Here is a 25193-nt window from a genome sequence, read left to right on the forward strand (position 1 = left end):
ATGAAATACTTTATTTTATAAAATCTATTATTTTTTTTAAAATGATGTATTAACATGAAAAATTTTATTCTTGATCTGAAGATTTACTTACTGAGTTGTCGCTCATACACCTTTATATTTCTTTTTCTCTCCCTAGACAAATAGAATCAATAAGAATAAAAAATGGTCCTAACTTGAAATTCGCACTAGCAAACTTAACGATTTATGTAGCAGAATTTTATTTGATTATAAAATTATAGTTCGTAATTTTCTTAATAATAAAAATTATAAATTTAATATTAAATTTAAATTTTAAAGCTCAAAACCAGTACTGATTGCATTTATTGAATAATAAAATTAATTTTTTATATATTATATAATATTTATAATGAATTTGAAAACTAAATGCAATATTGGCTTTATATTATTGTAGACTACCCTCAACAGCACAGCCAAACCATATTCCAAATCTAGGGCATAGCAAATCATGCTCCAAATCTAGATCGTGACATATATTGACTGAAACAAGAAAGAAGAGGGTAAACCAATCTCTCGTTCTAATGTATATTTCCTAGTATTTCATTTGCTGAATCCAAAAGACTTCCCCGTAAGCTACTTGTCAGATCAGCTTTGTTGAGCAGCATTGCTGTTGAAGTGCAGGAGTTTAAAATTGGGGTTTTAACTGATTAAATACAGCTGATATAATCTCTCCAGTTTACAAGGGCAAAATGACACAAGTGAAAACCAGGAGCCAAAATTTCACACTGGTCTCTTCTACTCTCTACAAGATAAAACAACTTTGCCAGAAGTGTCCATTCATACAACATAATCAAAAACGAAATTGCGAAACATACAGATGACTCGAATAGAGGATGTACAAGTGGTTTACATGTTTCTCTCAGCTTGGACTGTTCCAAGGAGAGGAGGATTTGTATGCTAATCCATGTGGGGGCGCTCCATGGCTCAAATCAAGGCTATGCAATTGTTCCATGAGTTGGGATCTCCGTTCTTTGAAGAAGTCAAGACGAGCTGTCAGTTCCACCAAAGTAGAAGATGCCACCGGAGGTGGCCTCTGAGATTCCATACCCTGATGGCACAAACTTTTGGTTAACAATTATGCACGGAAGTAAAACTGGTCAAGGTCTTCTGATGGATGGCTTCCCTTACCTCGGTTGTTCTGGGAGTATCATTAGCAATGGCAGCCATGCTTTCTGATGACATGCTTGTTGATGCTTCCATACCTTTTAATTCGATTACACCTGTCTCCAAGGAAAGTTTACGAGAAAGCTTGTTGGAACTAGCATGAGGTGGCACTTGAGGCTTAATGTTCCTCCAATCTGTTCCAGATGAGCTCTCCTGCAATGAGTTCTGAGCATTAACATTCGAGATGACATTCATTCACAGCAAAATTATGCTGGCCTGTCAACAGGCCTTCACACCCTCACTACTTTGTCGACCAGCTTTAATCCCTCGTGACATAATTATCACATTTGCATTTTTTCTGGTTTTTATATCAAAATATCAACATGGGATACAATGAGTATACATATTTTCATAGTTCCTCCATTATAACGTGACATAAAATCCAGTAGACTAGTATTACTGTAAATTCTACAATTGAAGTGCAAATTCAATCTGCCAGTAATATTCCCCCAGTAACTCTTTACATCATATAGTTTTCAAGCAAATGAGAACTATGTACCAAAAGAAATGAGGATGGCTTCATATAATAATGGGGTTTTTGCATAACTACCCTTCTAAAAAATTAAAAATTCAAATTTGTGCGAATACCCTCTTCAAATTTATATTTATTTCTGCACCCTCATAAAACACTGTTTTTGCACAAATGCTCCTAATATAACGGTTCTTCTAACACCGTTAATAAAAAACCATATTTATTTTAATTAAAAATAAAATAAAATTTTGAAATTATATTGTTATCTTCCATCGTGATCACCTTATAAATGTTTCCTTTTGCACATCTATCCATTAAGGGTGTTTTAGTCATTTTAATTTAAAACCGTTAATTTTTTAACAACGTTAGATGGCATAGGTACATATGCAAAAACAAAGATAAAAAAAGGATAAAATAGCAAAACAAGTGTTTTACGAGGATATACATGCAAATATCACTTTTGGAAGGGTATTCATGCAAAATTCGATACTTAGGAGGGTATTCATGCAAAAAACTCTATAATAATTTATGTTCAATAAAACATCAAATAATATTTGGTTAGGTGTCATTGAGCATTCCAACTAAATCTCAGTACACTAGATTATGCACATCAGATGTCAATCATCATTTACTGATGACAAGTGATGAACTTATCATACTTTGATGTTGTGACATTAGACTAACAGTTGTTAAAGGAAATGATAGGTGCATGTTAAAGGTATAAAGCATCTTACTGAAATGTCTATACAACAAAACAAATGCTTTATTAAATAACTGAACCTGTCAAGCAGCCATATCCTACAAGAGACTTACACAAGCAAGCAATCTAGCAGGTAGCATCAGTAACTTTCGCTATAGAATCTGATTCTACATTGCTCCATTCCAAAGACCACTCCTAAGCAAATGTGTAGTAAAGTGGCACCTACATGCATTGTGAGCTGCACAAATGCAGTGTTTGGTGGGTCTAATCTGATCATGGATGGGGCCCATGATGAACTTGAAGGGATCCATCAGATTTATGAGTGCAGACGTCCTCTGCAAACATGTCTCATTTATGTTCAACACCACTCTTATAACTCTTAATTAACTTAAAGTGGTCATCTCTAAGAACTAAATGTTTGCCATCCATGGGCTCATTCAAACTACTTATATAGTTGTTTCCAGATCCAATCAGTCTTTGATGATTATGTGTGCAAATTTTCTATGCTAGATAATATGACTCCCCCAAACAACACACAAGAAGTGCAGCTCCTTTTACAATATGTTATTTTCAAGGATAAATTGAAACTTATGCAGCTTTATCAGCAAGTTGTCATAAGCACCTATAACATCAGTTAATACTTGCATAAACATAATTGTCCTGTCAATAGCATGATATTTACTGCCATTAACTTCACCGAGGCTGGTCCCACTGATGGCCATAAAATTCTTTGTCACATGCAGACTAGCTTTAAAATTATCCACTTCCATTCTTTCCTGGTATCCGTCAAAAACAAAGAAAACACTGTCCTAGCCAATACCCATATTGCAAGTGTGTACTGATAGCAAAAGTCTCCAGGCTTGGCATTATAGAAATAGTACTATAAGCCTGCTTCCTGTAGCATTGCAGTATCTGACACATCTAGGGCTGACTATAAACCCAAGACAGGCCAAGGTCACGCATGCCTTAGATTTTCAAAGCAAAATGGTTTTGAGCAACCTCAACCTGGCTTGAGCCCCAAGCAAAAGCTGACCTTAAACCTAGAATACAATTATATATAATTATGTACATTTATATATTTTAATTAGGTTTAGATATATGTTTCATAGGGAACATAATTGGGTAACGCTATCCTTGGAGACACGTGCATAGACATTGTTATGCAATCATTGGATCTGCCATCTCAGATTCTCAGTTTCCCTTAAAAAGTCGTCTTGCATGCGCCTATATCACATAATCTTGAGGAAAAGTGGCTGGTGTAATAGATGTGTTTAAAGGGGAAAGACATCTAGAAGAATATCATTTACCTAGAAGAATAGCATTCTTCTCTTGCTACCCACTGTAAATTTTATTCCAAAATAAAAAGGTTACAAAAAGCAATGTGGTTTCAGGTAACTCTAAAAGGTAGCATCTAGGCAGTTCTGTGACCACCCTTGTGATTCATACCTGATAAATACTTAGAAATATATAATCTGAAAACTAGAATATAGAATTCACTAAAAATTCATAAAACCAGAAAATTTATTGTGAGGCCTAGAGGAGGTAGAAGAGGGAAGGCAGAAGAATAGGAAAAATAGGGCACAAGCAGGAGAGACCTAATGAGTAGGAGAGCAGATGGATGAGACAGAAGAGGAGGATAAGAAAAGGGGAACTTTAGACCAAAGCGTGATCCAATCCCTACCAAGCTGCATCTACCAAAGCTTCATATATGGGAACATAGGCATATTCAAGCTTCCTGTTTCCACTGTGTGGCCATCTGTATACAGGATTCACTTTTGTACTACATGAAGTGACCAAGGGCAGCATACACCTTTGAGATGACTGTTTTCACTTGACCCAAGCCAACTCTGACCCAACCCAAACAAGCAGCACCCGTAGTAGTCCATCACATTATAAAAGTCGACTGTTTGAGCCCCTAGCCAAAACTTAAATCAGAATCACATAACCACCAATGAGAAAATATCCGATGAACGTGCACATAATAAAGTGAAGTACACTAAACAGGTGAATGCGCAATGGTCTTCAAAGCCTATATTGCCCTAATCAGATAGACCTGGACACCAACATATTCATCTTCATCCAACCTATAAAAGGTAACAGGGAAGTCATGGAAGCATTTTCAAATTGTAATAGTTTTATCTGGACAAGTTGTTGGCATGAACAAAATGGAGAAAGGGATGGCCATCCAAGAAACCATGAGGTAGTCATTGGTTAAACAAGTATATGCACATGGAGAAGCCTACTCCACTCGGGTAAATATTTGTCTTGTTTGAACTTGGTACACATTGTGGTTGTCACATCACAGAAGCTCAAAATCCTGCAGATCATCTACATTAATACGAATTTTCAAATACCCCTTATTTTATGGGTTTATGTGAACTTGCACCTTAAATGTACCTCAGTAATTGGTCATATCTCAAAAGTAGTCCAAAGATAGAATATGATCTGGATATCACATTTTACAACAAATGTTAAAATCATCTCAGATAAAATATTAATTATATTGCTGTTTATGTAAATATAACCAGAAAAACTATAGATAGAATAACAACATAACAATGCTATGATTAAATGTTAAGAACATGATAACAATGTTAAATTTCTCTACATTATAGAAATGACAATGGATCAGAAAATACCCATCTGGATCCATTCTTATATCTGAATCTACCCAAATATGGACACATTTTTGTGTCCAACTAACCTTAATTTATATCCATCAAAGAAAGAAGATAATCCTAGGATAGACAAATATCCAAATTGTATCCAGATATCTGAATCTATCTTTGACCCTATTTGGTCACATATAGGTCTAATACACTCCAAAGAAAAAAAAGAGATAACCCAACATGTTTTCAATATAATTTTCTTCCATACAGCGAAATTCTTAATCTGGTACGTTTCATCCCTACAGTCTGTAGCATAGAAGAACTATTAGGATCCACTAAAGGAGTCATGTCATTAGGTAGACATGGTTATTTCTTTATTGGTATCATATTATCATCTGCTTGCTTTATAGAAGTAATAAAAGTCTGGATGCTTGTAGGCTTGGAAATATATCCTACCCAGAAAGTTTAACCATCCAATTCATACACATACCTCCAATTTGAATCTATATCAGTTCAAACAATAGATTCAAATTTCAGCATCTCATTAGCATTCATGCCAGTATTTTTGGTTCACCAAAAAAATTGGATATGGATATGGATATACTAATACCTGATACATGTCTGATCCATTTTCAATGATCCTATATTCATTATTACTGTGAAGATAAAACATACTATTAAATAGAGTCAAGCATTCATCCCATGGTTCGTCGTCTCGGTACCAAACCCCGCATTGGTGCTATACTAGCACAATGTCGGTACGGTACGGAATCTTTTCGGCATACCCAATGTCGGTATGCCACCTATATCGGGTACTGGTATGGTACGCCTCGTACTATCTAATTCGAGCCAGTATGACGAACCATGATGCATTCAAATCGCTTGTCATTGATCAATTCTTTCATACTACCATGTTTTTATTTAATATCAATTTTTTTTTCAATTTCAATTTCTTTATCATTTCTAAGTATTGGTGCTACACTAGCACAATGTCGGTACGGTACAGGATCTTTTTGGCATACCGAATGTCCGTATGCCACCTATACCGGGTACTGGCATGGCACGACTAGTACCACCCAATTCGAGCCAGTATGACGAACCATGATGCATTCAAATCGCTTGTCATTGATCAATTCTTTCATACTACCATGTTTTTATTCAATATCAATTTCTTTTTTCAATTTCAATTCTTTATCACTTTTAAGTATTTCAAACTCGTCTGAGAACTCGTCTCTAGAAAGTGGAAACCATGGGTTTTTCTTTGTCCAAATTATTTGCATATAGATTTAAAAAAGTTGAAGTAATACTAAATATTACTTGCTCGAAAGGCTCGTAGATCATACTTATCTGACAAAACAAGAGGATTTTCTGCAGAAGAATACTCTGGGGACAGTGATGTCACCAGAAATCAAAGAGGAAATGTCTAAAATAGCAATAGGCTAAAAAAATCAGCTATTAAGCAAAGAAGGAAGAACGGAATAAACAACTAATGTGCACTGTCAACAAATAACAAAATAAGAATTTGACTATATATAAAAGCACACAGAAAGGGAATTGGTTAGACATGCCTCGTTTATCTGTTTCCTCTCATGGTTGCAGAAAGCAAGGCTCATATCAAAATCTTGCTGAACAATCTTTCTGCAAAATATTTAAAAACAAAAAAAAATGGGGCAACAAGATCAGACAATAGAGTTTCTCTATGAGATCAAGTAAATAACCAAGTACATGCAGGCAACTTATGTTGATTAATATATTAGTGCATACATAATTACATAGATATGCTCAGTTATCAACCAAAAGTTAAACCAATGGTTATCATGCATGCCAAGAAACAAAAAGGTTCGCTTGGTTGAAGAATTTAATGCAAATATAACACAACAAGGAACAATCATGTGACCTACTTATTGACAAGTCATTCCTTATTTAAGATATCTAAAGTAAAAGAAACTTGTCGGAGATCAGGTCAGACCAAGCCAGGCAGTATATCATCAGGTCAAATTGTCAAAATCATTTGGAACTAATGTTTCAGGCAAACTTCAAACACCTGGAGATTTAATCAAGTTCGACTATAGGTCAATATCAACCCAGTTTGAGGCTAGCCAACAAATTACAATATCCTGCGTATTTTTCATATTGCAATCACATGTATTTATTCAGACACATGAAATCCATGATCCCCACTAGTGCAACTGTCTCTGTCTTAACTCTTTGCCAGCATCATCATGGTAATAGATGATAAGAACCAACAGCAGTTTATCCTTCCTTGCTCATGCACCCATGAGAAGTCTTTTCTCCCCAAAAATCTCTTGCAGAAACCTCTTAACCTTACCCCTAATTGGCAGAGTTGGTATGGGTTAGTTATGTCAGGCACAGTACAGGTTGCCATTGGATTGGGCATGGAACCATGATTAAAAACAGGTTGGATAGAAATTGGGTAAACACCTAGGCACCAACAGGTCTAGTTGTCAACTTTAATTGGGCCTTTATTTGGTTCAATAACATGCCAGAAAAAAAAAATTGACATAAAGAATTGGTCCTTCATAAATAACATTAGAAACAAAAATTTTGGCATCAAAACCCAGTAAGGACTGCACTAACTGTAGCCAACAATGATTTACCTAATAACATTTTTTGTCTTTATATAAGTCCTTCAACCATCCAACCAAACCCATCTAAATCAAGTCATACTTCTTATTTACCAAAGTTCGGTTAGACTATAAGAGTTTCAATTTTGGAAGTTTTAGCCCTAGTTTTGCTTGAAAATCTAAAATAAAAAACAAAAAAATTAAATCAAAATTAGCAAAAGAATACAAAAATACTAAGAAAATATAGTTATCGATTCCCCTTGGTTTATGCCCACATCAGAAGTATTCTTTGACATTTTTGGACCCTACTCAAGTTTCCTATCCTTGCAGTTCCTTTATCCCCTTTGGTAACGATTTCATCAAGACATGAACATCTGGAATTTTTTTAATGGCCGTGTTTCAGTTCTCACACGTTCCTAACCATTTGCTTTCAATTTGGTGTCACTTAGCATTCTTGGCCTTAAAATTGGCTCTACCTGCATCTTTTGGCCATTTTTGGTGGTTTCTTTATCTGCACCAGGTTTACAATTTTAATCCCATCAACCTAGTGCCCTTCTCAAATGTCGATATGGCCTTTTTGCCACTCAGACGTACTTGATTTGATTTTCATGATAAATCAGCACAGCAAGGGATATTTCTTGCCTTGTATGTTTAACTTGATCAGATAAGCAGACATAATGTCAAGTTGGTTGCACTTCCTATGTTCGTTGTCAGCTTTTCCAAATCATTTGCATATTCAAGAACTCATTTATGCCATAAATAAATTACAATTACAAGCCTAATATAATGTTTAGAACCAGCTTTACAAACTGGAGCAGATTTCCAGTGGCACTTAGATGCATGACATGGAAGGTTGTTATGAAATAAATAAATTGAGATATAAGAAGAGAGGTGTAGTATCTGAAGATACAGGTGCCTACCATGTCATGCTGTGCTGACAGGGTGCTGGCACTGGGCATGCATGGGTATGAACCTGTGTCAAATTGGCATGGATCAATACGTCTTAGTTGTGCTAAGTTCCAGGCCAATTCTCTCTTTTATTTTTCATTGTTTCAGCAATGTCATGGCACAGTTCACCAGCATGCCCATCAGCACCAGCACTCAAATCCATGGTTCTAACAACTTCCTGACAATTTCCAAATGATAAAGGTGTTGTCTGTTTATGATGCCCTATATATTCAGGAACATGTGTAGATACAAAATATACATCTTAACATAGGATCTTAAATAACCTTTTTACACAAACAAAGTACTTGATATCCAAATATAAAAAGTTGTGATGATATACCAACACTAACAATTGCCTTGATATATAGAACTAGTGTTTACATGCCTAAGTGTAAGAAGCATGATAAATTCCTTGTGTTTGAAAATGTCTTACTGTTGTGTAAGATGGGCTGGAAGGTGCTGATAGCGATCACATGCATCAGAGAGAGATCCATAGTGATTTTGACGTTGTTGATTAAGTTGAAGATGGAGTTCTGCAACTTTCTGTTTTAACCTGGCAACATCAGCCTCAGCAAGGGCAATCTCCTCAAGTTCTGCCCTTGTCTTCAGAGAAAGTTAAAAAGCATAATGTCATACCCAATGGCATCCATTACATTATTCGAAGAATGATGAGCAGGAAAAGAACATGCAGACCTTAGAATCCATGGCACGTGAGCTACACAACTGTCCAGAAGACATGCTCAAGCCAACCTCCAGAGCAGCTCTAAGGTCCCTCTCAGCTTGTAATTGCTCTTGCAACCTCGAGACCTTAAAACATCATCAACAGAATGTTAAGAACATATTTTCAGATAAGGCATATAGTTGCTTAAGATAAAACAGCCTTTCAATAAATGCAAACAATGACCAGAAATGAGAAAGGGAAGTGATTGCATATCAGATACTTCGCATATATAACTTTTGCACTTCGTTCCTATAATACCAAGTCATTCATGGTAGGGACAGCAATACAAGCAGGTCAGATCAAATTGGGTCAGGTTAGACGAATGCTCAATCCCAAATCTATACCATATTTGACCATGTCAACAAAATACAAACCCACAACCAACATATCTAATTCAACATTCTTAAAAATGAATTTAAGAAACTAAGAATTTTCATAAAATATGTTGCGATAAACTTCATACTCCATCCAATCTAGGGCTGTCAAATGAGCAAGCTTTTGTGAGCAGCTTGTGTTTGGTCCTGAGTTCAGCTCAAGTTCAGCTCACTGGAATAGCAAACAGGCTGAGCTAGAGTTGGGTTTGCTTGCTAGAGCTCAGCTATATTAAGCTCGAAATAGGAATAGATATAATATATATTATTTTAATTATTATTCACAAATAAAAATTTAGTTTTATCTTAAAAATATTAAAATTCAATAAACTTTATACATAGAAGAATGTATTTCAACTATAGTACTTGATACATAAAAGCTTTGTAAGATGTCAATTTCTCCATGTTCTCTCAAACGAGCTTTTCATGAACAAATTCATGTTCAGCTCAACATTACACAAGCTGGCTCGAGCTCGCCTTGATTACAAAGTGAGCCGAGCATGAACTGGCCTAGCTTGCTCGAGCTTAGCACATTTACAACCCCCAATCAGATAAGGATATTATAGATCCACCTACAGGGCGAAAGTTTACGAAGGTTGAATATTACGCAGAAAAGATTTTTCAAATACTTCGTACAATCATATAGCAAGAAACTTTTTAATAGTCCATAACCTGTTTGGAGATTAGTCTTGGAACTTTCTACTCCAACTTAAAGCAAACAAACAAATGAAACTTAAGAAGCTTCGGTAGAAGGATGCAAGAAAGTAACATACATCTTGTTCCAGAGCTAAGCGGCGCTCATGCAAAGCCTGTTTTCTTCTTTCCAGACTTGCCTGTAGAATAGCATTTCCTTTGGCCTGAGAGAGTATTTTCCATAAATGTCAGTAAGATGTCAGCCACTCTATATCCTCCCCAAAGAGAATTTCTTCCCATACCTCTTTTGCAATCCTCATCCGGAGGTCATTCTTTGTGATCTCAAGCCTTTGAATAGCAAGCCTGGCAGAGGATGTGTTATATTTTATCAAGAATATATGGGATGAAGAAAGTGAAAGAAAAATTTCTTTTGTTATTACTGTCTTCCAGCAAGAAAAGTTCTAGCCAAAATAGATAAGATAAAACTTCATAGGCACGGTTACACTTGGATAGTTCAAGCAACTCTTCTAACAGTTCCACAATTTCATAACTAAATTTCAAATCATGGAACATCTTTGACAACAGCAATTTTTCGTCAGCAGAATTTAACTTGATACTGGTTCTTGTAGAAATGTCATGTTGGTCACGCACCCACAACTGAACTTCCAGAATATATAATGCATGAAAAAGAAATCTATTTTAGAAGAAATTCATGCCAAAGCATGCAGAGCTACAGAAATCCAGCTATGTTGGTCAACTACCTTTTAATCTGCATTAGCACAAAAATGTGCATATAGATAATGAAGGAGTGTAAGTCCGGTAACTTCAAGATTACAAGAAATCAAGCAGAACTACAGAAATCCAGTAGTGTTGGTCAACTACCTTTTAATCTGCATTAGCACAAAAATGTGCATATAGATAATGTAGGAGTGTAAGTCCAGTAACGTCAAGATTACAAGAAATCCAGTTTAACTTCAAGATTACAAGAAATAAGGTGTCATAGAATGGCAAATCTTAGTTTAAAAGAATTTTAAACATAATTACTAGAACTAGAAAAGTGTAACAAGGATAAAGGATATTGACATCAAGCATTACAAATTAGAAAGGTAAATTTGTCTGGCCATATTTGATCTGAAGCCAAAATCCAGAATTGCTAAAAACTCTATCAAAAGTTGAATATGAAAATATTTCTCTGTTTCTCAGTTCAAATAAAGCAGAACTCAATCTCTTTCCATATTTCTCATCCATGACATCTTTCCCTCTAACATGACACAGCAAATGAGGTGGAACAAAACTCTGTTGTCATGAAGAGGAGACCAGTACTTTGTGTGACGGCTTCGTCAGGGCCTGATCCACTTGACTGGCCCAACCCAGATGCTGACCCAGCCACTAGACCCATGCGTGCTTCCCCTGTGATGGGAGGAGGCAGACTCCCGATGGGAGCCTACTTTCCATCCAAAGCTCTGGCGACTCCGAGAAGAAATCGTAGACCTAGGACCATCAAAACCCTAGGTCTCCTCTATAAATAGGAAACCTCTCCCCTTCGCGACACTCCATCATTGAGCAACACTCCACATCGTCTCTCTTTCTCCTTCTTTTCTCCTTTCAAGATCAAGGTATCCCATCACTGCGCCTGCCAGAAATCAAGGTTGTGATGCTTGTCGTAGCCAAGGTAAGCCCCGATCTCCCATTTCTTTGCTTTTCCCTCCTTCCTTGAGCTTTGAATCAGCACTGCCGGCCTCGATTTCACCAAAAATCAACCAAGAAAGAAGAAACCCCTGTTTCGCCCATGTTTTGCCGTTTTTATCCTTTTCTAGCCTCTAGTGCCACTGCCTCTTGACGTCAAACCCATAGTCAACTTCTTTGGTCTCCCTATGACCCTCCATGGTGAAGCCATGGCTGCTAGTGAACGGCCAATGGCCAAAAACGAAGAAAAGCCCATGTTTCCCTATTTTTCGGGCTCTTTTTCCTCTATTTTCTCGCCGGCCAGTCACCATCAATTGTTCGCTGCCTCTGGCCATCGACCATGCCCCTTGGTAAGGTCTCTGGCAACCTCGGCCTCCCCTTCCTCTTCTAAGAGGCGAAGCCTCCCTTCCTCCCTTGTTTTGCCAAAGAAGAAAAAGAAGGGAAAAAAAAGGAACGAGAAAGAAGACCCATCCCTCTCTTGTTTCTCTCTTTACTCTCTCTTATCTAATTCATGGGTCCTAATAGAGGGTCCTGTCTTCCTTTTCTATGGACTCAAGTTGACCCCTATGAAGAGGCCCTGAACCACCCTGATACCTGGACGGCATGTCAGACCTATCACCCTGACTCTTGTTAAGTATCCTAGAAACTCACTATTGATGAGCCCTATCATACCTGGGCAGCATGTCGGACCCATCACCCCAGCTCTTATATTTCTTGTTAAAAAATATAACTATGAGCCCTCAGATAACTATGTACGGCCTTGCCAATGAGCTATAGTAGTTGGCGCCAGCGGTTTATATTAGCTTGGCATATGGCCCTCGCCAACAGGTTATAGTAGCTTGGCATACAACACTCGTTAGCGGGTTATAGTAGTTTGGCATACGGCCCTTGCCAATGGGCTATAGTAGCTTGGTATACAGCCTTACTAGTGAGTTATAGTAGTTGGCATGTTTTCAATAACGGCCTTGTCACAGGTATAAGATGAAGTTAGCATTTAGTCCACGAAAATTATTATGAATTATGATGTAGCAAAATGACAAAAATTATGATTTTATTTATGAAGTTAGCATGATTTATGACTTTATTGACAGTATGCACTTAAAACTATATTTATGAAATTTGCATGATTTATGCATATGCAAAAGCATGATTGATTTATGACTTGTTTTACACGCACGATTGATTTATGACTTGTTTTATGATATTGTATATTTAAATATTTTATTTTGCAATGGTAGTTATTTTCTTTAAATAATTGCATTGATTTATGTAAAAAAAATATGCTTGATCTAGTAAGGTAGTATAAGATTTACTTACTCAGCGGTGTAGCTCGCTTTTCAAACAAATAAGGAAGCTACGAACTGGAAGTGATCCAGGCTCAAAAATCATACTAAGAGGCTTTAGTAGTAGGATTTTAGTTTATTAGTTGATTATGGACTTGTAGTTAATAATTTTACGGATTTTTAAAATATGGGTTTTGGAATATATGAGAATTTTGGGTTTAGAAGCTCCATATTCTTATTTAATTGATGAAAGACTTTGGACCATTATTATTATATTTTGTATGCGTTGAATTTTGTTACAGGTTGTTATGATCAGCTTCATGTTATCGTGGGCGGCACCCCATGGTAGCATAGCCCGGATTTGGGACATGACACTTTGATGGAGATAATGCAACTGAGATCTCTAATCCATTATTGCAGTAACTAAATTATTGGTGCACAGAACTTGGGAATGGTAATATAGCTCCTCCATAATTTCTCATAGCTAAATAGTTCACATCTTTCTTTGTTACTTTAAATTAATTTATCTTCTATAATTTAGAGAAACATAAAACAGAACATAAAGGTGATTTTGGATGTAGAATGTGTTATGAAAAGTTAAATACAGTCAGATATTACACAAATGACAATCTTGCAAATTTCCTGAAAAATAATCAATGTAAACCATAAAGGCATTTAAAAATAGTCTAGCTTGGAAAAAATTTCCTAGTTAAATCCCTGTATATCGGTTAGGTCCTTGCCCAGCCACATGCCAAGGCTTATAACTATAAAGTTGAGCTTGTGCCTCCGGGTTGATCTGTACTAGTTCATCCTGAGTAGTATGCACCAGCATGAGTTTATACAGTCAGCTCGGATTGATATGCATAATACATGGGCAACATCCGATATAGCATGTTGATATCTTGCTGCCACAGTCCAGCACAGCACAATATTTAAGCCATGACAGGTACAAGTATTGACAAATTTGTCAAAACAGAAGTTAGTCAGATGAAACCAAACCTCAACGAATCAATCTGTTAGGTGGCAAATCTTGACTAGTTTGTGATGGTCACATCTAATAATGAATAGCTTTGGTAGAAATGGTTTTTCTTTCATGTGCGAATCATTTTTCTACCAAGAACTTTGCTGCCCTTATCCCTAGCTAATAGTTTCTAATAAATCAAATTTGATTCAACTAATTTAGTCCGAAAAAAGAAAAAGTTGGGCACTAATTTATGCTTCAGTTGTAGTTCAAATAACCCAAAATCTAGAACAGTTCATTCACTTCTTATTTAGGAAGTACTTAAAAGCCAACATTTTTTTAATGATCTTAAGTTTCTTTCACACTCAGAAAGCTCTCAAAGGGAAATGAAAGCATTTTCCATCGTTACAATTTTTAAAAAGAAAAATTAAAGAAAAGTTTCCTCTCATATATGCATGCTTTTCAGTGGGACAACAGAAGTCAAAAGAAGTCTAGCACATCTTAACAAATGAAGAGCAACACAGATAACCTACTGAAAGTTCAGGAGATATCAAGATGGTTCATTTAGTTCAATTTTTCTTTTTGCACCATTATCATCTTGCTGGAGATTTGTTATTTACTTTCCCATTTTGCAAGTCACCAACATCATTACCAGCCAAGGAAGAGAGAGACAGGAGGCGGGAGAGAGAGAGAGAGAGGGAGAGGGAGAGGGGGAGAGAGAGAGAGCACAACATGTTACTATAGTACAACCATATGATCCAATAATGGTTACCTCTGGATTGCATTAGATATTGCTAAAATTAGAAATCAAAAAATGCATAAGACAAGCACAAGATGACTTACTCTTCTTCACCGGACGAATCAACTGCCTCCACTGATTGATTCTTTCTGGCCTATAAAATTAACAAGTATGACAGCAGAAATGCTATCAGATAAATTTTACATTAAGGTATAGAAAGCATGCCTGCAATAATTACATCGGGGAAATATTTTTATCACCAAAATATAAACGAAAATTTCTTGGCAATATACATGATTACTGAAAAGAATTACCTATAATGAAATTGAACTTTACAACAATCTACATACTTAAGGGGGAAACCTACGACAGTAATTCAAGCTCTAGATTTAGACATATAACAGACCCAAGATAACAAACATCCAAAATAACAATTACAGGGGAAAAAAAAGATAAGACAAAAGATGAAAGACATCTAGAAACTTTTAAGGATTTGCAGCAGTGAGCTCAATTTTTTTACAAATAACAGGATTTGATGTTCAAGTAATCAAGAGTATCAGCTTAACTCACATTATTGCGTCCCCAAAAATTAGTTCGCTTCATTTGTGTGTGTGATCCATTCGGTTTGCTTGGATGCCTCTCCAAACAATATTCAGCTACATGAGCTGGAAAAGACATTCCTGGTTCAAAGGATGACAGAATCTCTCCCATTGATAGAGGAGACTCATGGGTAGGTAAGACATTAGAGGTATCCTTCTCAGTCATCGAGTTATTGATAGTTTTATCCGCTGAACCATGCTCATTAAGTTCGGATTGGGAGCCTCTAGTTAACTCTATATTTGTTGCTGAAGCCTGATTATCTCTAGGAGACTCAGCATCTGAATCATCACCAGCAAAGACCTGCTTTCACACACCAGAAAAAGTACTTTGATTTAACAAAAAAAGAGTAACTCTAAGTTAAGTTGACTACAGGAAAAATGCTATGACGAGTACATCAAAAAATCAATACTGAAGCATGATATCACAGAGAATAAAGCACACTCACTAGCCAGAAACAACTCTTGTAAGCAAGGCATTGTGGTCTAGTTTTAATGTAATATCATCGCAAATAAGCACTCCCAATTGTAGCACCAATTTTTGTATAAGCACTAGCAAGATGATGAATGATTTACTAAAGAATGCAAGATGCAAACAATCATGAATCACAGTAAACGGCACTACTCACATTGACTAAGGTCATTACAACAAGCTTTGCATTTTATATTCTATCAGCCAAGGTTTGTCGTACAAGTTGGTACCGAACCAGTACATGGTATTGTACCGTACCAACACTCATTATGTTGAATCTCACCAAACCGTACTGTGTACGGACACTATACTAGGTGGTACCAATACAGGGTCCGGTGAGATGGCGAACCTTCTATCAGCAATGCTGTATACAGTAAAATGTTTGGTGCCTGGAGTTTCTATATAGGATTCCCCACCCACTCCAAAATTTTGCACCCACTTTCTCATTCCTAATGCTTGGGTTATATCTTGAAATACAACATTATTTTGCAAAATCAACCAAAGCTCTGTAAGTAAATAATTTATTGTTTTTATACTTCTCTTCAAAATAGAGCAAGCAAATAAGTAGATTCATGTTATTATATAATACATGATATTACAAAGGCTTCCTAGGTGCTTCCATATCTAATTTTTGTGCGTTTTGCTTGCTTTCACCCTCGTCAACTCTTCTTTCAAGTAACTAATGATTAATGTAACTAACTAATGATTAATGTAACCAGCAAAACAGTTTGGCAATACCCTGAAATGGAATTGACATTCAATTTTTGTTTATCTTGTTAAGATGTTACATCAAGAAGAGCATAAGTTGCAGTTAAAAATTGGGAAATACGGCAGGGAAAAGGAAAAGACAGGTAAAAACCAGTTAAAGACCTGGGCATATGTTATAATTTGACCAGAAATTGTTACCCAAAAAAAGCAATCAAGGGTTTTATCTAGCTATGGTTGTCAAAAATGAGATCATAACACCAGTCTGAAAATCAGAAGAAGGAGGACTACATCCTTATGCAGAGACTGATTGAACTTTTGCCCTGAAAATAAGAAGGGATGTATTAACCAGCTGAGGACCCAGAAAAATATTATTTAATGTTCATTAATTAATGGTGCAAGTCATATCCACGGTAAGACTTAGACTAATTTGTAGAGTATATAGCTTTAAGAACAGTACATTCTCCATTTATACAGAATGGTGGATTGGTTATGCAAGTTCATAGTTAACAGGTAAAAAGAATTATTTGATTTTAACAAATTATTTCACACTAGAAAAACAATATCACAGCAAAATACATTAGTAGCCTCAATGAGAATAAGCATGTGCATTCTCTGCACTCAATCATCCTTATTTACTAATTCTACTAGAAAGTTTCAATCAATTTGGACATATATAAATTGGTCAAGATTTTAACAAGGAAAAGAAAGACAGGCACAACACGACCATCTGTCATTTAAAATATTGAAAAAAAAATGCCAATAACATGATAAACAAGTCATTAGTGGTAGCTTAGAAATAGGTAGTTGCACGCACTCTTTTAGGTAAACTGATTTATCATATCAACTTTTCAGATATAGCCCAGTCACCTGGACAAATAGGTCATTTGCCTATCAGTCTTGACAACCGTTCAGAAAATAGAAAAAGGAACAGCACAGAGCAAATTACTTTGCAAAATAAAAGGTCTCCCTCTCTCTGCAAACACAGCTAGAGCTACAAATAACTAGTATGAGAAGAAGAACAAGAAGAAACACTAAGTTGGAGGACCAATATAACCTCAGCCTACAGAAATGATACATTGAAAAGATGGCATATATTAATTTACAAAATTAAAGGTCTCCCTCTCTCTGTGAACACGGCTAAAGCTACAACTAACTGATATGAGAAGAAGAACAAGAAGATACACTAGGTTGGAGGACCAATATAACCTCAGACTACAGAAATGATACATCAAGCAGATGGCACACGTTAGTCATATCTCCAGATATATTGCAGCTACCTATATAAAAATGTCCCCGCTAGCTTTCAGCTGTAGGAATTTGAAAGCAATAGGCGCACTAATTTGTCAATATTTATGGGAAATTTGTTGTTTTAACTAATGAATAAATCATCTACAAATAAATCATCCGTAGTCCATTTCTTCTTCCAAGTTAACATTGAAGAACGAATTGATTAATAATCATTTCTCTACTTTTTCAGCTTCTTGATGCCAATAGCACATAGCTATTGGCAAGTTACACCGACTTGGTACCGGGCCCTATACCAATGCCACTTTGTTACTATATTGGTATGCCCGATATGGAGACTGATTCAGCATATGTATGCCTCCCATACCGTGTACCAGTACCGAACTGGTACGGCACAGTACACTCCGTATGCCCATTTTGGTAGGATATGGCATACCTTGGCTATTGGATTCTTGTACCACAAATTATCTAATCCAGAAAATCTAGACATTGTTCCTCTGACATGTGTAACAGAAGTTAGCAGTTTTAATGAGGTAAGATTGTATCTTCAGGCATACTTTGGAAGAAAGAACCCAGTCATATAGTTCTGTCAGTCTGTACCCTTGCGGAGAGCAATTAGCAAATTTCTGGCACATGACCAAGGGAAATAATAAGGAAGAATCATTACAATAATAGAAATCAATGGAATATAGGACTCAAGCAAGGGATTTTTATTTTTGAATCTAGAAAAACAAAAATAGGTATCAAAACCTTTAAGGCAAGATATGAATTCATACATTTTTTACCTCTCTGGTTTATACATAACCAAGTCCCAAATTTATGTTTAATAATGGACTTAGATGACAGTTATGCTTTCCAAATATTTCTAAGCCACCTTATATATTGTAAAGCTGTTACAAACATACAGCCTAAAGGCCCTAAACTATGTAACATCGAAACATATCTGTGCACCTGCATGCAACAGAAATATCATCATGCCTGGAAATATATCAGTTATAACCCATACAGGTTCCCTTCTCAAGGTTTAATGCTCAAGAGGATTTCTCATGATTGTTGGGAGTAATTGCAAATGAAATGATTAAATGCTGAGTTTATTTCACCAGGGGGGAGGGGGAGGGAGGGAAAGAAAGAGCGAGAGAGAGAGAGAGATTGGAAAGTTTAAATATGAGAATCATGATTAGACTAATCTTCGTCATGATTAAGAAATATCTTAAATAGAATTAAGCACATCAACAAGCATTAAGGAAAAAAGAATATGTACAAAACCAAACTTGTGGACCTCGGACAGATTAAATATATGCACACATGCAATTGAGAATCAGAACCGAAAACCAACAACAAACAGCAATTTAACCCCACTACAAAGAAGAACATGGATAAAGAATAGCCTAAAATCTTCTCAGCTTAGAACATATTTTACAAAAACATAACCCTCCTTAAAATGCATGAATGTGGCATGGAAAAAGCTCAACAAAGTGGAAGGCATTATTCAACATGAAAAGCAAACCTTGTAGTCATAAAGGTCACTGCCAGCATATCCACTGCTTTCACTCAGTTTTCCACTAAGTACACGTTCAGGATCATCATCCACTTCTGGATCTACATCATTTTCTGCATCATGATATCCATTATCTTTGACATCAGCATTTCCATCTTCTGTTGACTCCTCACTGCCACTGTCTTCAATCTGGGAATCATGTGACGGAGAGCACTGGTGTAAATTATCATCCTGCAAAGCAAGGATAACCCAGATGATCGTGAAAATATGAGCAAGAAACAAAGGATTAGACACAAGGCAAACAAATATCTACTGGCCAAAACATCTGTTCAAGCATATCAAGATGAAAAAAATAAACAGTTGCTAACTGCAAGAAATCATGATACTCAGAAAGGTTCGGAATGAATCTTGCACGTAATTATTTGCAAAGAGCAAGCAATCATGATTTTCAAATGTTTGGCATGAGTCGGAAGTAATAAAAATAATAAAGCAAGAAAATTAAAAAAAATATTTGCCTTTTGACTCTCTAGAGATTTTATTATATATAGGTGAGGATAAAAGGAGGAAAATACATAGATAGATGTTGACATTAATCAGAAATGCAATATAGGCATCACTCCATTCTACCATTTTCGTATTGCTATCCTGTTTCTAATGATGCAACTTGCCCCTAAAAAAGATGCTTGGCAGCAAAGTCATTGTCATCGAAATTATACAGGCACCGGACATTCCTTCTTGTGCTTAGGACTAAGTATCAGGTATTATGCCTATTCTGGCTAAAAGCCCAGATAGTAAACTACAGTGTTCACTACACACTTTCTGGTCATGATGTGCAGTTGCCACAATAAAAATAAAAGTAACTTTTCAAGTTCTAAGCAAATTTGAAGTGCCTTCTGTACAAATACAAAGACACGTTTTGCAGAAATAAACATAATTTTTGAAAAAATTTAAAAAAATTAACAGCAAAAATCATCCAAAATGTATTTGTTAGTTTTAGTTTCAAGAAATGATATCATATAAACAACAATCACATAACTGTAAAGGGCATATAGGTAATGAAAAAAAAATACTAACTCCATGCACCTGGTGAAGAATGCATAGTTTTTTTTCCTTTTTCTGCCCCAAAAGTTTTCATGGTTTTGGTTCAAATCTGCGGCAAATTTAGTGATTACCAAGTGACACCTAAAGGAAAGAAAAAATGGAATACCTTGATTTTTAGCCTTTAATCTGATGCAAAAACATGATTCTATATTATTATTTTCGTCCATAAATCAGCCTTTCAAATCCAAAAGAAATTGTAAGGAATTTTGAGCCATCCCATATAAACATGCATATGTGGGACACAAGGGCACAGTCCTGTACCGCAATGATTTGCCTTCTGTAATGTGACAAATAATCAGCACTTATTTGGCTGATATGTAGCAATATGAAGCGGTGCATATGCCAGAGGTATTCAGTCCTTTCTCATGCCTACAAGTTCCCATCATCATATGTATCACCAACAGGATGTGAGAGGAATTGGTATTTCAATGCATGATTTGCACTAATTCATGGTTTTAATATTCACTTCTTCAACAGCCTTGGTTATCAGAAAGCTCCTGATGAATGTTGTGTGCACCAATTAAGATCCACTACCAGTCACCAATTAAATTCAATCACCATTAATATTAGGTTCATAAATCACATTTGGCCTGAGCCAAGTCACATTGTGGCAGTTAAATTTTTTTCCCAAGTGAAATAATATTGCAGAAAGAAAATCGAGCAAATAACCTCATTTTTAATTCTAAAATTGGGCCTAAGCTGCTTCTTCAGTTCCCAAACAAATGCAGCGAACAGACTTGGACATGTTAAACTATATCAGGACTCAATTAGAGCCACCGCATAAACCAAACGCAAGATCAACAATGCTTTCTGAAAAAAGTGATTTGGGCCCTATACATCACTTTCATAGTTCAATTAAAGAAGAAAACCAACCAAGCCACTTGTCCTATCAACATTTAAAGTAACTTTAAACTCTGTACTATCTAAAGATTAATTTGTCAGTTGACAAGAATCTTACATCAAATATATTCTCGTACTCCTCTAAGAGAGTTGTGATAATGGCCTGAGCATTGTTAGCAGCATTTGCTGCAGCCAGAAGCTGAGCAGAATTATCACCATTCATATCAAAGTCATCATCCATCTCACATTCACCAGCCAAAAGTGGGCGCAATAATAGTGGTGCCATGCACGCAGCAACAGCAGATGGAGTCATCCGATTCTCCGCAGTATGAGAAGCTATCGTGTGCATCATTTTTAAAATCCTGGAACCGATATTAACAATTGGATATGAAACCATAATTTATATAATACTGAGAGAATAATCCAACAAATGAATGATGGAAACTTAACTCAGGAATATAGAAAAGCAGATACAATTTACATTTGGTTGATAGCAGATACTCATTGCATGACTGAGGTTCCTACATTTTGCATTCATAGAAGATGGTATTTTCATCAGTCAGGCTTCACGCCAGCTATATTTGTTCACACTGTCTGGTCCAGAAAGCTAAACTGATTAGTGGTTGGACCAGTGCATAAAAGGGTTGGTTCCTTTTAATGCTTAAAATAGTACTCACAATCAAGGATGATTCAGGTACCGTAGCCCTGATGGCTACACAAATGTAAGTGCCCAGGTTTACCAGAATGGCCATTCATGCTGATCATTGGGTAATGGTAGCTAGAAATAAGATGCAAGTGTAGACTTTAAATCGAGATGTCAGTCTCTTAAGATCATAATATCAGGTTTGAGATCATCCACCATCACACATTTGATGATGCAAGCTCTTAGACCTGAGAACACTATCACTAACTAAGGTATTGAAATAACTTCTTTGAGGCCAAAGCAGAGTGCATTAATTGCACATTATATAGAACTCACCAAGTCATTGCGATTAAGCCCTTGGTGGGAATTAGTTATCAAATAAGGGATCCACCTGTACATGTGTTCATTATCAGGGTGACTCATGATTAGACTGAAAATCTCTGATCTATGTACGTTGTCATTATTTTCACATATTTTCGCAAACTAGAGTACTATGATTATATATTATCCTCTTAAAAGGGTTTGACATAATTGTGTCCAATCACATCCAAAACTTTAATATTGCATGCGCAGACTACCTATGGGTTGGACAGTAAGGTTGTTATTCTATTAGAGGTATAAAAGGAATCAGCAGAAGAAAGGGATGGAGATGCAATATTTCAGTTTCCACAAGGGGCCTTCACAAGGCAATCAGCAAAAGACTTATCTCCACAGATATAGTTATTGCATAATGACCTGGAAAGAAAATTTAAGAGGTTCCCAACTAGTTACCCTTCTTCACCTAGGGCTCCCTCAACGTCACTTCTATAACTGGAACTCAAGAGGTCCTGCTGTATCACATCACCAGGCTCCTGGGATTTCCTAAGGAAACCCCACAATGATGTCACTTAGACACCAGCCTCCAGCTCAAAGAATCTGTCTTAGACAAGTATCAGCAAGTCGAGTAGACATCATAATAACCATAATGAAATTAAAAGTGGCCTTTATTTCTTAAAAATTGGGTTCAGGATGTAGGTGTTAAAAGAACTTGGTGAAATGATAAAATCTTGTATCCCTTCAGTTAATCCCAGAGTTTGGTTGAGGAATTATCTTGATAAAAGTCTTTTGCTAAGACATTTACTATTAAACTTAGGTTTTCTGGAGAATTTATAAGAAAATGTGCTATCTACCTTAACAATGTCTTTGTTTCATAATTCTTGACAGTTATAAATTTAAAATTGTAGTTAAAAACAGAAAATGAAAAATCACATAGCTCATGATTTATATTTGTGAAAAAGACTCATCTTGAAGTGAATTAAGTATGAGAATGACAATGTGTTGGATAAAGACTCATCTTCAGTTTACCCCAAAGGAAATGCACCCAATGCGTTGAATTAAGTATGAGAATGACAATTGAACTCATTCCCACATCTGACAATCTTAGTTAGTGAAATTACAGAAGTATAAATTGCTAAAAATTATTTGATCATATTGTAATCCAATAGTTTGATGTTTCACTTCTCATTTTTATTAGAGTATTGTTCAAAAACTTCAACAGTTTTTTTATGAATCTGCTCATCTTAGTTTGCATCTATGAATCTTCTCACCTTAGCTTCTGCTACAATGTAAGCAAACTTCTTAAGAATGTGATTTTGATCGATTGCTCCTTTGCTATCATTACTTTTGTTTAGCTAGAATATGCTTCTAGTGTCTTGTTGCATTCTTGAATTGCTATGTTTGTAGGTTTCTATGCCTTAGTGGTTTTGCTCTTTTCCTGGATTCTCTTTTTAGTAATCAGGCACCCTCATTCCTCAGTGGCACCTATACACTTGGAATAAGATACAAGTGTTCAAATGTCCCAACTCTAACCAGCGAGCAACCAGGGTATCTAATTGAAAGTGAACACATGGTAACAAAAGAAATTCCCCTTTCTCTTCCATATTATTCATATTTAAATCTTAAAATAAGTTTTTTGTTTATCTTTATTTCTAGTTTGTTATTTGTATTTCAAGTGATTCCAAAGGGAAAAATAAGTGTACTCAGTGTATAAGTTAAATTACCTCTATTCATGCAGGGAAGCAAAGTGTTTGAGGATGTATCTACTCATGTTTCATTAACATATATTCCTCACATAATGTAGCATGAAATGAGAGTTACTTGAAGTAGACCTACAAAGGAAGGGTAACTGCATGGAGCATGCAGGGTCATGAAAAGGAACAAAAGAATCAAATTAAGTAAAGGGGATGCAATTGCTAGGAAAAACTCACTCTAACTACCCAAGTCGCAAGAAAACCATCAAAGATGATGCTATTTTAAGAAAGAAGAAGGTGCAGACAAGAAGAGAAAGCAAAAGAAAAGAAGGAAACATCAAATAAGTCATGCTTTCTTTGATATGATATATAAAATCTATGCTATGTGCATCTTTGTTGTCTTTTCCTCCATTGATGTAATTCCATGTCAATATACAGCATGATAAGATACATTTGATTTGCAATGATTTTACAAATATAATATCTAAGTTTTAGACCCACATATATCTCTCTGGACTTGAACTTCACACTCATCACTAAGCAGATATGATCAGTGTTATTGTCAATAACAAACCAACCACAAACTTGCCTTCAAGTATGAAGCTCAAGTATGAAGTTCAAGTACGAAGTTGCATCCCATGTGTCATTTAGAATATGTAAAGACTAAGGTACAAACTGCATTTGAGTTCATAACATGTCAAATATGTCCCTCAATTCTGGACTCATCCTCTGGTTTCAGGCCTCCTTAGAAATTATGGGAACTCTGAAGTTCCAAACATCTTTGCAGCCGGCTCTCTAATAAGTACTTATCTTCCAATATTTAACAATCATGTCTGAGTGGTGGAGGAAAACTCTACAAATTTAGAGGTCCATAACTACATTATGTGCATAATGTCTTCAAATATGACAGGAGTAATATTTATTATCAAAAACAAAAATATGACTAATATGGCTGAGAAGTAAGACAAATCAAAATATAATAGACAGCAGTAAAAACTAGAGAGTCAATATTACTAGAGAACAGTAAAAAATCAGAATATAAGGACTAGAAAAAAAAATAGAAATAAAAGAAATAACCTCTGCAGCAACCGTCGATTTGGTTCTGGAAATGTCTCAGATATTGCGGAACGCATAGCATTAATGCGAGCTTCCTTGCCTTCAAGTCCTTATCAAGCATAACATCACAGTAGC

At 35.9% G+C, this 25193-nt stretch overlaps 1 protein-coding gene across 1 annotated transcript in view; it reads right to left on the bottom strand.

Annotated features, from left to right (window-relative positions):
* Positions 1–633: 633 nt before the first annotated feature.
* Positions 634–25193, bottom strand: part of LOC103716927 (rho GTPase-activating protein 7-like) — a 38685-nt gene continuing 14125 nt past the window's right edge. The window contains exons 11-22 of the mRNA XM_008805128.4: positions 25080–25167; positions 21469–21712; positions 19419–19640; positions 15461–15790; positions 14995–15044; positions 10524–10584; positions 10362–10445; positions 9190–9303; positions 8930–9099; positions 6532–6601; positions 1147–1335; positions 634–1066 (exon numbers count right to left, since the gene is read on the bottom strand). Coding sequence (XP_008803350.2) covers positions 878–1066; positions 1147–1335; positions 6532–6601; positions 8930–9099; positions 9190–9303; positions 10362–10445; positions 10524–10584; positions 14995–15044; positions 15461–15790; positions 19419–19640; positions 21469–21712; positions 25080–25167 — 1811 coding nt within the window. The 3' untranslated portion in view covers positions 634–877. The remainder of the gene's footprint in view (positions 1067–1146; positions 1336–6531; positions 6602–8929; positions 9100–9189; positions 9304–10361; positions 10446–10523; positions 10585–14994; positions 15045–15460; positions 15791–19418; positions 19641–21468; positions 21713–25079; positions 25168–25193) is intronic.

The sequence above is a fragment of the Phoenix dactylifera genome, unplaced genomic scaffold (assembly GCF_009389715.1).
Source record: "Phoenix dactylifera cultivar Barhee BC4 unplaced genomic scaffold, palm_55x_up_171113_PBpolish2nd_filt_p 000026F, whole genome shotgun sequence".
Taxonomy (NCBI): Eukaryota; Viridiplantae; Streptophyta; class Magnoliopsida; order Arecales; family Arecaceae; genus Phoenix; species Phoenix dactylifera.